Raw genomic sequence first — 13,392 nt, forward strand, 5'->3', positions numbered from 1 at the left:
GAATGTGAGCATGCGTGCGTTTCTAAGCACACAGAGAGGTACACGCATTCACATGTACCATTAACTCCATACCTAGTACAGGGCTCAAGCGTCTGTAATTGCGGGTGCTGCTCCCTTACTTCTAAAATAAGGGAGTGGGTTTTTCTGACACTCCCCAGGTCTCAGTCCACATGAAAAGTTAAGTGGGAAAGAAGGCAATGCCCAGTAAAATACTTGACAAACGAGTCTCGTATTTATTGAATGCGTTTTATTTTAACAACCAAAAAGTTCTAACAGCCTAACAATGCACATAAGTTAAAAATTAATTATCACTTAGTGATAACAAAGATAGTTGATTTACATGGAAAAAAGAACATTTACAATATGTTAATCCTTATTCACATTGTTGATACCGCAATAAAACACAATTTGTTTTTTCATTTCACAAAAAAAAAAGAAAAAAAAGGCGGGAAATTGTGCTTTGTCAAGAGGCACTACAAGAGAAAGTTTCTTCTTCCAAATAGATATTATATGACAGATATTGAATAAATAGACATATATGCATTGTAATTCGCAAAGATCTGGCAAGACCACAGGCTAAAATGCCCACAGATTCACTTAGAATCACTGCAAACTTGGCAGTGAAATTAAAAAATAAAAGGCAAGACTTAGCATTGAAAAATACCTAATAAATTTTTGGTTGAAGTGTAAAAGATACCAAATGCGGATGCCATCGATAGATGAACCACCTTGTAAGAGCTTGGCAAAATCAGTTTCCATTACATGTACAGAGTGACCTTCAGAAACAGTGTAAGAAGACAACTTGGAAAGAGTAACTCGGAGATCAGGAAGCAGCAAGCGTGGACTTTCGGATTAAAGCTGCAGCACGCTACAGAAGCAGAAGGACGGGCCCAGGGCTTAACTGCAAACCACCATCCTTTTGCAAAGGTATGTGACGCTCGTGTCAAGAGAATTGTTTCAACATCATTACTGGGAAAAGTACAGGAGAGTGTCCCTTTAAAAACTCCAGAGGTTACTGAGCAGCTAGAATTAGCTTGTATTGCAACATGTCTTCTCCCTGTATATTGTAAGTTCTGAGTTAATATCTACACATAGAGGTTTTTTTTTTTTAACTCCTACCTTTTATACCTTTCAAATATATAAATAGTATTAACAGTTATATTACAATGTTTGTGTAGTAAACAGAAAATAACTTTCAAAGTGATATTGCATGAGGTCTTTGACAAGGTTGCATGAGAGCACGACTCCAAAAAAAATCCAACCGTGTGGGACTGTTTGATGGCCACGTTGAAGCAGGGGTTAGGTCCTGAAGGTGAGGTCACCTCTTGCAATTACGCTAAGTAGAAGTGGGAAGTAATGCTGCTGGTGCTTCTGAGAGGAAGCTACAGGAGGTTTGGAGAGCTATAGTAGATTGCAGCTTTAATGCTCATTCCACTAAGCAGCCAGTCGGCATTAGTTCTGCTTTACGTAAGGTAATTGCTATGTAGGTAACTGAGAAGATGTTTCCATTTATGATGAGTACGTGATTCCACTGAAATCGCTTCGCTTACTCTATTGCCTGGAGCTGCACAATGATTCAAAAACAGGTTCTTGTTCAGGCTGCCATACCAGGGAAAGGATGAGGCATGAGAGCAGGGACCACAAACGCTGGGTTAGGTGGATGGAATGTGTACGAAGAAGAGGAAGCCCCAAGTGAAACAGAAATAAGAAACATCTTTTGGGAGATGGAAGGATGGAGATTTATTTGGGAGGGAACCCCTTTAACTGGGCAGCAACTTCTAACTTAACATTACATTGAACTATTTTCTATTTAAAAAAAAAAAGAAAGAAAAAAAGAGAAAACAGCAACAACAAACAACTTTTAAATGAGCAGGCTTATTAATTTTAAGATTCGAAGCCACGAACAGGTAAGTAAGTTTCACAATAAAACGTGGCTCAAACTATGAATTCCATACGTCCAACGTCAAAATGTCATTTTATCAAGACTGCACTTAAAGGACAAGTTTTCTCTGTACTGAATTACAGTTTTATTCACTTGGAATTCCACAGAAATGCATCTGTTCACTACAGGAATGACAAGTTGAATAACGGAACATATCGAGTCATTTTAAGTGTGCGTTGTGTCTTAAGAGCAATTTGACTTGTATCATTTTAAGGTGCCCTGATTTTTTTTTCCACTTTACTTTCTTCTTTCTTTTTGGCAGTGTTGATTTATTTTGTTAAATACATACCTCAAAAATTACCCATCAAGCTGCCAGATAGGAAGCCATAGAATTAAAAAAAAAAAAAAAAAAAAAAAAATCAGGGACAAACACAGAAAATAAATAGGAATTCAAAAATAGTCACCCCACCCTGAGAGCAGGCCGCAGTTTATCAAAAAGCCAAAGCGACTCACTGTGAAGTGGTTTTTTTTTTTTTAATACATAAACAAGTCTCTTCTTTAAGAACTCATTTCACAGTCTATTCTTTCGGATTGTAAAGTTCTCTGTCCCATGCAATTTAATATATATATGTAAATATATAGATATATACATATACATATACACACACACTTGTAGCTTCCTTCATTTGTTTTGTAGATCTTTTCATCCTGGAACTTGCCTGATGTCTCTTCCATAAGTGCAAGGATAATGAAGGCAGAGTCTCCTGTGATTATAATTACTATGATCCAGTCAATTGCAAAAGTGTAACACTTTAGTGTCTTTGCCAAGGCGATGTCTGATTCGGAAATACTGAACTTACTCAGTCTATAGGTGTATCCTGTGCAACAAAGAAACGTCAAAAAAGGTAAGAAAAACAAAACAGACCAAAAAAAAGATAAAAATAAAATAAAGCAAAAAAAAAATGTTTTTAAAGAAATTAAAACAGAAAATCCTTGGACCGATATATTGCTTTGCCTGGTAGGAGTTCACATTATCTCTGGTCAATTTCAGCAGGCGCGGCCTTGCTTTTCTCCGCATTTTCCTCCTCGGCCTCCACTTTGTACATCTCCTCGGAGCCTTCCTCGCTGTCGTTCTCCTCGGACTCGGTCAGCAGCTCCTCGTCCTTATACTCGGCCACATCCACCGCGGAACCCAGGTGTTCCTTGAGCTTCCCGTGATGCTTCACATGATACCGCTGGTTCTGGAAGAACTTGATGATGGTGTGTTTGGGGAGATCCAGCTGAGCAGAAAGCGTGTGGATCGCCTCCTGATCGGGGTACAGGCCCACATCATGGATAAAGCTTTGGAGGATCCCCAGGGCTTCCAGGGAGATCTTCGTGCGAGACCGGGGCTTTTTGGCACAACCGTCTTCCGTCGGAGGAGGCGGGGGAGGGGCTTCTTCCCGGGGGGGGGAGCTCTCCTTGGCCGGCTGAGACTGCTGCCTATGAAGGACCTGATAATTAAAATCAAGGGAAACAATTTAACATCTGACTCAGGATTTCACCTTTCAAAAGCCATTCTCTCTCTGAAGCATGTGTGGTCTGTCTCCCTTTGGGGTACTGCTGTTGTCATTTGTAAATTCAGGTCTTTGGCAAACCTAAACGAATTTCTGGAGATTTAGGATCTCATTTACAAAACAAGAGGTTAATAACAGTAAGGTGTGCTGACATTTATATTCTGAGGCACAAAGAAGTTAAGACGTTTGTTGCCCAAGGTCATTTGCATTCGAACAATCTGGCTCCAGAGCCCTCCCTGCTGTTAACCGGCATGATATGCCACCTCTCTAAAGCCTAATGGCAAAGAAACTGGACTCAGCGAGAAAGTGCAGGCTCTACAATCAGACCTCATGGGTCCAAGTCCAGACTCTTCCACTTAACCGGGTGTCCCTGTACAAGGCAATAACATCTTTAAGCCTCAATTCCATTATCTAAAAGAAGAAGGATAAGACACTAACTTCCCAGAGATGTTGCAAGAATTAAGTAACATAATGTATGCAAAGAATAGTGCTTACCTTAAATCAGAGGTTGGCAAACTTTTTCAGTAAAGGGCCAGATAGTAAATATTGCAGGGCCATACAGTCTCTGTTGCAAAGACAACTCTATTTTTGTAGTGTGAAAGCAGCCATAAGTAACAGATAAGCAAATGAGGGTGGCTGTGTTCCAATAAAACTTTATTTACAAAAACAGGTGGCGGCTCAGATTTGGCCATGGGCCATAGTTTGTCCACCTCAAGCTTAGGGCAAACATTCAATAAATGATAGTAATTATTACCATCAGCCTCATAATTACCCTTAAGAGTGTAACAGAGAAATAGTTGGTTTTCAGTCAGAAAATCAATACTTCATAAAATTAGGAAGAACTTTCATTTATTTTCTTTCAGCCCTGATATTGATCCTTAAATAATGTTTTTAAAAAAATACAAGACTTCCAAATTAACTTAAAGATGTAACATTTTTCTTAAATGAAGAATTTTAAATGACTATTTTATACTCACATAGATGGACCTCAGTATCACTATAAACTATTAATACTCTGTTTTGCACACACTCCCTAATTTGTTTTTTAATCCTTAATTGTTCAGGTTTTCTAGTTGTTATAATTAACTTAAACTTCTCTTTTATCTCTGCATATTCCCCACTCATTAAATAGTGAAAACAGGGGTGCCTGGGTGGCTCAGTTGTTACACATCTGCCTTCGGCTCAGGTCATGATCCCAGGGTCCTGGGATTGAGCCCTGTGTCCGGCTCCCTGCTCGGTGGGAAGCCTGCTTCTCCCTCTCCCACTCCCCCTGCTTGTGTTCCCTCTCTCGCTGTCTCTCTCTCTGTGTCAAATAAATAAATAAAATCTTTTTTAAAAAATGAAAACAAAACAAAACAGAAAAAACCTCTAGTGTTCAAATAAATTTCTAGACCCAACATGGAGCTGCTCTTGCCCGGGGCGCCACGTCAGCAGACTGAACTTCTGAGTCCCTGTAAATGTGCCACTTGACCAGAAGCACAGTACTTCCTGTCGGCCAATCCCCAAACACCAAGCCAACTCTGGCTCTACAAATAAGGTCAGGTGTGCAACCCCAGACAACCATGCCCTCTTTGTGTTGCCCCTTCTAATGATCTATAAAACCTGATCTTGCCCCAAATCCTTCAGAAATGGTGCTCCACTGTTTGTGAGGTACCATACTCTCCCAATCCCTGGATTGTTTTCCTTGAACAAAGGACACCAAACTTGTAACTAAACTGTTTTAGTTTTGTCAGCTGATCCTACTTTGGCAAGCTTATTCTTGATCTTCATAACTGCTTCTTCAACATCGTCTCTCTGCATGAAATAAGTTCCCATTTTAATAGTTATTTACGAACCTCTTCAATTTGACCAAAGAAGGAAAGCTCTACCGAGAAGACTGTCATTAACAACTTGCTCCTGCTCCAGTCATAGGCCTACATGAGATGGGCGAGGAAAGAGGATTGCTGGATCCTGGAGAGGGGCCTCAGCCACTACTCACACGTTACAAAACCAGCAGCAATAGTACATAATTAAAAGGCTACTGTGACGGTCCGTAGTTAGGCGTTACGTCAACTCCAAAGACAAGGACCACATTTCCTATACTCGGATCAGTGCCTAACTTTCTGGGTCCTCCCAGAGCCTTTAAGAATAGTTGAGTTCACATTTTAAAAAACATACATTTCTCTTTTTACCATTCTCTCCTATTTTATGCCATCTCTTTCATGTTAGAGCAACAAATTACACATTTTCCGGAGCCCAGGGGGAAATCAATCCCATCAGTACAGAAGAAAACATGTCTATTTACATTAAACAATCGATGGTATATCACCATTCCCACCCCCATTACTACCACTACCACACTACTCAATGACCCATTTTCTTTTTTTGGCTATGAAAGAGCAACATCAAAGCAAGCGTCTAAGAAAAAAAAAATTCTGCTGTCTCCTCCAGTCTCAGGGACCATCTGATGAGAAAATAATCCCTTACCAATGTGAAAATGTCAGTGTTTTATATGGAATTTAGTAAATATTAGGGCACATGAAATTGTTAACCTAGGGAAGGTAACAACAAGCAGAAGAGGAGGAAAGTTTTCAAACAATAATCAGCAACCACGTAACGATCAAAATAATAATAAAAAGGATAATCAAATGCGAATAAGAACATCCACCATAGTAAGCTGACGGCTGGTGGCAGAAAGAAATCTAAAACACAGGACCATAAAACAGTGGCACTAAAGGTCCATATAATGTTGACCAATTAAAATGAATGTTCTTGGCATTTTCTTTACTACTTTCAACTAAGAGTAAATTCATGTGGTCTGTGCTGTGGTAAGCTGGCATCAGCAAAAAACTGAGCGCTCTGTTACTTCAACATCCTAATTATAGCCGGAAGGGAACGTAGAGCTGTGCTGTGGGCCTGTTCAGGGCACTTTGATGGCAAAACATATTTGCTCTGAGGTCATAATCTGGGCAGCCTGACCAATGTAATAAAGGAACCACTATGTCAACAGGTGAGGATTCTGTTATTTGGTGAGAAAGAGAAAGAGAGAGAGACACTGAAAGTATATATGAAATATGTATTCAAAGAACATATATACTCAAGCACGAGTACCTCCTATTAGAGCAATTGCGTTAATTGGAAAACAAAAGAGAATTAAAATGCCCCATTTTCTAAATTATGCTTGCCTTCTGTAGTAAAAGTCAGCATAATGGTTCCATTTAGTTAAATAATTAGATTGGTTCTTTAGGGGTTTTCCATTTTGCACTGGTTAGATTTAAAGAGATTTTCCAAAACTAGACTTTGAAGTTACTATAATCTTTCTGCATGATAGGGTTTGTTCTTCTCATAGGTCCAACCAACTGGCCTGCTTCACCTCTCCTTTCATAGACTCTCGCAGTGCTAACACATGCAAGCAAGGAAGCCACCCATGAACAGCGGGAGCTGCCACTTACTGGACACTTATGCTGGGCCAGGCAGCGCGAACAACTTTACACACATTGGTTTACTTAGTCCTCATGGTTCCTCAGTAAGGCGCTATTTGGATCAAGAATAACCTGGAGGACGCCTGGGTGGCTCAGTCAGCTAAACGTCTGCCTTTGGCTCAGGTCATGATCTCGGGGTCCTGGGATCGAGCCCCATATTGGGGTCCCTGCTCAGCGGGGAGTTTGCTTGCCCCTCTCCCTCTGCCCCTCCCCCCGCTCGTGCTCTCTCTCTCTCTCTCTCTCAAATAAATAAATAAAATCTTTTTTTTTTTTAAGATTTTATTTATTTTTTGACAGAGAGACACAGCGAGAGAGGGAACACAAATGGGGAGTGGGAGAGGGAGAAGCAGGCTTCCCGCCGAGCAGGGAGCCCAATGCGGGGCTCGATCCCAGGACGCCGGGATCATGATCTGAGCCGAAGGCAGACGCTTAACGACTGAACCACCCAGGCGCCCCAATAAATAAAATCTTAAAAAAAAAAAAAAAAGAATAACCTGGAAATAGGCAGCAGCCCAGGAAAACCTTTACATTGGAAATTATAAACACCGGAAGCTGTCAGTGTGAGAAGGTAGGTTTCCAAGGGACAAGAGTAATGTCACTACCCATCACAGAACAGGAGATGGTTCTCAGAGAAGTAACAGCAATAGAAATTATCTACAAAGAGAAATGTTTTATTGCTGGTCCAACAATAGTGTACTGTGAGTTGGGTGGCATGACAATATTTACAGGAAGAAGCTTAAGTGACATTTCGAGCATCTCCAAGCAGATAAGGAGAGAGCAGTCAAAATAGAGAATGACAAGATAGCAGGAGGGGAAGAATGAAGGGGGGAAATCGGAGGGGTAGACGAACCATGAGAGACGATGGACTATGAAAAACAAACTGAGGGTTCTAGAGGGGAGGGGGTGGGAGGATGGGTTAGCCTGGTGATGGGTATTGAGGAGGGCACGTTTTGCATGGAGCACTGGGTGTTATGCACAAACAATGAATCATGGAACACTACATCTAAAACTAATGATGTAATGTATGGGGATTAACGTAAGAATAAAAAAATTTTTAAAAAAAGATAACAAAATAGAGAATGACAAAATGAGCAGCTCTATAGTGAAAATGCCTACAAGTTACCAGAAGGGCCTGCCTGAGGTTCTTCAGTCACACTGCCACTGGCTGTAATTCCCTCTCAACCACAATATGCGTAAGACGTGAGACGAGAGTCATCCCCAGGTTGTGTCTCAACTAGCTTCATTCCCTCCAAAGTGTTCTCTTTTTTTTTTTTTTAAGATTTTATTTATTTGAGAAAGAGCAAAAGCAAGAGAGATTACAGAGGGAGAAGCAGACTCACCGCTGAGCAGGGAGCCTGATGCAGGACTCGATCCCAGGACCCTGAGATCATGACCTGACAAGGCAGACGCTTAACCGACTGAGCCACCCAGGTGCCTGTCCCTCCAAAATGTTCTAATTACTCCAGGCAGAAAGTTGTTTATTGTCTCTAGACAATTTTTAGAAAGAAAGAAAAAAAACAAAACAAAATGAAAAGAAAACACTGCATAGATTTCCTCACTAACCAGTTGCAGTGGTTTATTATTATGACAATCAAGGAATTCTCAATGTCCTGCAGTGCTTCCTGCCAGTGGTGTAAGTCCTCTGAACAAAAGTCGAGTAGAGCCTAATGCTTACAATACCATCTTTCTGAGAAAGGACGATCAATACAACCCTGTCTTAAAATCCTCCCATCTAAATGGTGGAACTTTTCTTCATTTTCTTACATCTTGAGTAAATAATGTCAACTCTTCTAGCCTCTTCTTCATGGGATAGGTTTCTGAATTCCCACGTAACTGAATTTTAGTTTTTCTGTCTGAATTTTTCAGAGATGCTCAAAATTCCTTGTTGGTTAACTAGATGAATCAAGTCTGGTTCCTGTCCCCACCAAGTGCCCTTAGTAACTTAAGTGAGAGGCCAGACCATTAATTTCTGTTGGATAGACCTATAAGTCGTCCTATTCCTCAGCTCATTTGACAATTCAGGCATCTATTTTCTGGCTGATTTTTTTTTTTTTAAACCACAAAATTTACAATTACTTCAACCAAGACAGAAAATGCCCTGCCAAATGAATCAAGATATATGTTTTTTTTCCAGTTTTTAAATTTTATTTTATTATGTTATATTAATCACCATACATTACATCATTAGTTTTTGATGTAGTGTTCCATGATTCATTGCTTGCATATAACACCCAGTGCCCCATTCAGTACATTCCCTCCTTAATACCCATCACCAGGCTAACCCACCCCTACACCCCTCCCCTCTAGAACCCTCAGTTTGTTTCTCAGAGTCCATAGTCTCTCATGGTTCATCTCCCCCTCTGATTCCCCCCCTTCATTTTTCCCTTCCTACTATCTTCTTCTTTTTTCTTTTTTTTTTTTTAAAGATTTTATTTATTTATTTGACAGAGAGAGAGAGAGCCAGAGCAGGAACACAAGCAGGGGGGAGTGGGAGAGGGAGAAGCAGGCTTCCCGCTGAGCAGGGAGCCCGATGCGGGGCTCGATCCCAGGACCCCAGGATCATGACCTGAGCTGAAGGCAGAAGCTTAACGACTGAGCCACCCAGGCGCCCCTTTCTTTTTCTTTTTTTTTTTTTTTTAACATATAATGTATGGTGAGAGCTCTGAATTGTGTAAGACTGATGAATCACAGACCGACCTCTGAAACAGAGATATGTTCTTTTCTAATGAGTTCTTCACACTACCAGATTATTGTTTTCTGGGATTTTTCTTTACATTAAGGTTAATGGAGCATCTTCCCAGATATTTATGTAAAAAAAAAACTACCCAAGTCCACAAACTTTCCAGCCTCATCCTTTTTCCTCTTTTTCAAAATGGGCCCTGTAGCTGACCTTTTCTATTTGTAAAGCCTACCATCTCTCTTCATGTGATTTTCCCAAATAACAGAAGATATCCTGCTGTAAAGATAGCCATCCATCCCTTCACTTTTGACCTTTGCAAACTGAAGCCTGATCATTCATTCTAGCTCCATTTGGTTTAGATTTTTCTTCCATCACACCTGAATTTAAATTAGTCAACAATTCATCTCTGATAATTTCTACAAAGAGTTTTATTTCATAACTTCTCTTGCCAATTTTTCAATATGTCAAGTAGTGTTCATAGCACTGAAATGTCTACATAGCTTCCATAATAATAGCGGTGGTAGTAGTAGTAGAAGTAGTAATAGATGGTAGCATTCATGTAAAGTTCATGAGCTGAAAACTGGCCTAAATGCTAAAAATATGTTAATTTTACTTAATTTTATTTATTTTCACAGTAATCCTGCAGGTAGATATTTTTACCCCTATTTTATGATGAGAAAACTGGAGTTCAGAGAGAGTATAGGTAATTTGTGTGGGGCCGCATAGCTTTTAAGTAGAAGAACTGGTATTCCAAAACATATCTGTCTGATTTTAAATCCCATGCACTTAAGCATTATGTTCCCCTGCCTTCTATGAGTGCAAGATTACACAAGAAAATTGAACCAACTCTCTAGACTTTGAGATGACAGACCATAAATGAAATATCAGTAGTAATAAATAGTATAAGCAAAAAATTGAGTAATGTAAAAGCAGAACTGGGGAGAGGGGAAGTCATTTTAGGTATGGTGACTCAAGGAAGGCTCCTTAAGGAGGCAGCACTTGAGCAGAGGTCTGAAGGAAGTGAGGAACAAGCTATGAAGAAGAGCATTCCAGGCAAAGGAAACAGTAAGCAAAAGCACAGTAGGGAGGAATATATTTGATATATTTGAAGAACATCAAGCAAGGCAGCATGTTAGAGCTGCACCACCCAGTATAATGGCCACTAGCCACGTGTGGCTATTTACATTTTGTTAGATTAATTAAAACTAAAAGCAAAACAAAACAAGACTCAGTTCCTCAGTCATATGAGCCACATTTTGTGTGCTTGATTGTAGCATTGTGCAACACCATTATCGGGCAGGACATTTTCACCATCACAAGAAAGTAGTGTTGAACAGCCCTATGCCAGAGAGAAATGACAACTGTGAGGTCGCCAGGGCCAGAGTACATAGGGTACTGGCATTCTCTGTCAAGGTGATGGAAAACCCTCACAATGAGCTGCTATCATAATCTGATTTAGCCAGAAATACAGTAGGGCTTGAAACTGCCACTATTACTAGAGAGGAGAGAGGCAGTCATATAGTCACATACTAAGTAGGAAAAACTCAGCCCCCAATATATTACTGGACTTTCAACAGAGCATCCCAAATAGCAACACTATCATAACAACAGCCAGAAGAATGCATCAAGAGAACAGTTAATTTACATTTAACTGATGGCTGCCTTCTTCATCAGAGGTGCTTATCATGTCTGAAAGGAATTATGTTGAAGACAATCAACCCTAGGTTAAAGGAGTAAAAAAAAAAGTGTCGGTTTATCAAATATTTATGGAGTGTCTATTGTAATTGGACCTATTAATTTACAAAGCTTTCTAATAAGTAGTCCTATCACCAACAATTAAATGTTGAGTAAGTTATGGATAGGATATACATAAATAGAAAGTTAAAAGTCTAATTCAGTTCCTTATTTACTTGCTGAAATCTCTTTGGGCTGAAATATGATATACACATATACAAATGAACATAAAGATAGTGATGAAGAAATAAAAGTTGTAAATATATTTAAAAGAGACATCAACTTCAACATAAAACCCAAACTTCCTTGCCCGATGACAAAGCACAACCATAATATGGGCCCATGTTGTTTCTCTGCCTTCAAAACTGGAAATTTTGAAAACACAAGGACAAAATGGTACCATGACAAAAGTCAACTAAGAAAGATAAAGCAGCTCTTCTTAAACCTCTCAGTGTTCAAATAGATTTTGAAGGCCTCAATGAAAACCAGCTGGGAGCCATGTGTAAAATATAATGGTTTTTGCCTGCAGGGAAGGAAGTGAGATCTTGAATGATTAAGTTCAGGAAAGTATATAATTCACTGTATCATTATGGGGTGAACTGGATTACTTATAATAAGCCAAGACTTTGTGGTCTTTTTTATATAGAGAAAATGAGAAATTATTAGAAAGGTGACTGTAGAAGGTAGCTGATCCAGTGTGGTAATAGGTTAAAACAAAGGTTTCCCAGGTGGATGCATCCATATCTCTGTGACAAGCCTTACCCAGAGAGGACTGAGCTTCGCCCAGAGCTTCGCCCAGAGCTTCAGGTCCTAAATGGTGACGCTCATCAGTAGAGAGGAGAACACAGACAAGAGGACTTTTGTCTGCATTTATTTTGCGTTAATACTGGAATTATTTATTTTTATTTTTATTTTTAAATTTTATTTATTTATTTGCGAGAGAGAATGAGATAGAGAGAGCATGAGAGGGGGGAGGGTCAGAGGGAGAAGCAGACTCCCTGCTGAGCAGGGAGCCCAATGTGGGACTCGATCCCAGGACTCCAGGATCATGACCTGAGCCGAAGGCAGTCGCCTAACCAACTGAGCCACCCAGGCGCCCCTGGAATTATTTTTACTTGTTTAATTTACCTCATCTATGACAACAGAATGTAAAATAGTTGATCCAAAAAAGGAAAGCATTCTTCCACTAAAAGTCCTGAGAAAATACATTTACCAGGCAATGAGAACAATTGGTTGGAACACTTGAAAAGCCCCTGTGCATAACTTGATTAGAATTTGTTCAATAAATAAATGAGTGAATGGTGCTATTTTAAAATATACTATATATAAAGTATCATGTAACTGAGATATTAATCTATCTCTACCCCTAATATTCCCTTCTCCCCAAAATCAGCATTTAAGACAATTAATTTTGGCTCAAAATTCAGTGGGAAGAACTTAGCATTAATGATTGCTAATTAATATAAATATTAATGTAACCACTATATATCGATCTCACTTATCAGACTGTGAGCTACATATTGGCACACCATATGTCTGGCACATGGTAAGTGGTCAGTATGTCTTTGTTCTGCTCTACTGGATTAATTCCATATTCTTTCTCCTTTATTTTCAGACCAGTTATTATTCTTGTTTTACATAACTTGTTATTATTTTTCTTGTTGTTATTACATTTTGGCAAAACTATGTTTAAAAAGTAGATAAACTGTCACTCATAGGAACTTAGATCTACTGGGTATCTGAAAGCAAATATGATATTTTTTTTTATCACTTCTTATTTTTTAAAAATCGCAGGGCATTGTATAACCCCTATAATAGCATGGTATATAAGCTGTGAGCAGGGGTTCTGGGGTCACAGAGTTTTGGCTTTGAAACCAGTCCTTACCCTGAAAAGCACATCTGCTTACTAGCCTTGCAATTCTGAGCAAGTTACTTTCTCTGAGCCACAGAGCTTGTTAATGTAAAATCTTCCTTCTAGTGTTATGAAGATTCTGTGAGATAATGCATGCTAAGTACTTAGCAGAGTTCTCGTCATAAGCAAGACTTCTGTAAGTACTAACTCCCATGAAAAAATGAGAG

At 39.5% G+C, this 13,392-nt stretch overlaps 1 protein-coding gene across 2 annotated transcripts in view; it reads right to left on the reverse strand.

Annotated features, from left to right (window-relative positions):
* Positions 1-213: 213 nt before the first annotated feature.
* The window catches only part of SATB2 (SATB homeobox 2), a 187,900-nt gene continuing 174,721 nt past the window's right edge, over positions 214-13,392 (reverse strand). Inside the window, exons 11-12 of one of the 2 annotated variants that reach the window (XM_064586876.1) lie at positions 2,882-3,375; positions 214-2,760 (exon numbers count right to left, since the gene is read on the reverse strand). In XM_064586876.1, coding sequence (XP_064442946.1) covers positions 2,914-3,375 — 462 coding nt within the window. In that variant the 3' untranslated portion in view covers positions 214-2,760; positions 2,882-2,913. Of the gene's footprint in view, positions 3,376-13,392 lie in introns of both variants that reach the window. The other variant, XM_045868283.3, reaches the window with a different exon arrangement.

This window comes from Mirounga angustirostris, unplaced genomic scaffold (assembly GCF_029215605.1).
Source record: "Mirounga angustirostris isolate CCGP_5_RB_7025 unplaced genomic scaffold, mMirAng1.0.hap1 SCAF_3, whole genome shotgun sequence".
Classification (NCBI taxonomy): Eukaryota; Metazoa; Chordata; class Mammalia; order Carnivora; family Phocidae; genus Mirounga; species Mirounga angustirostris.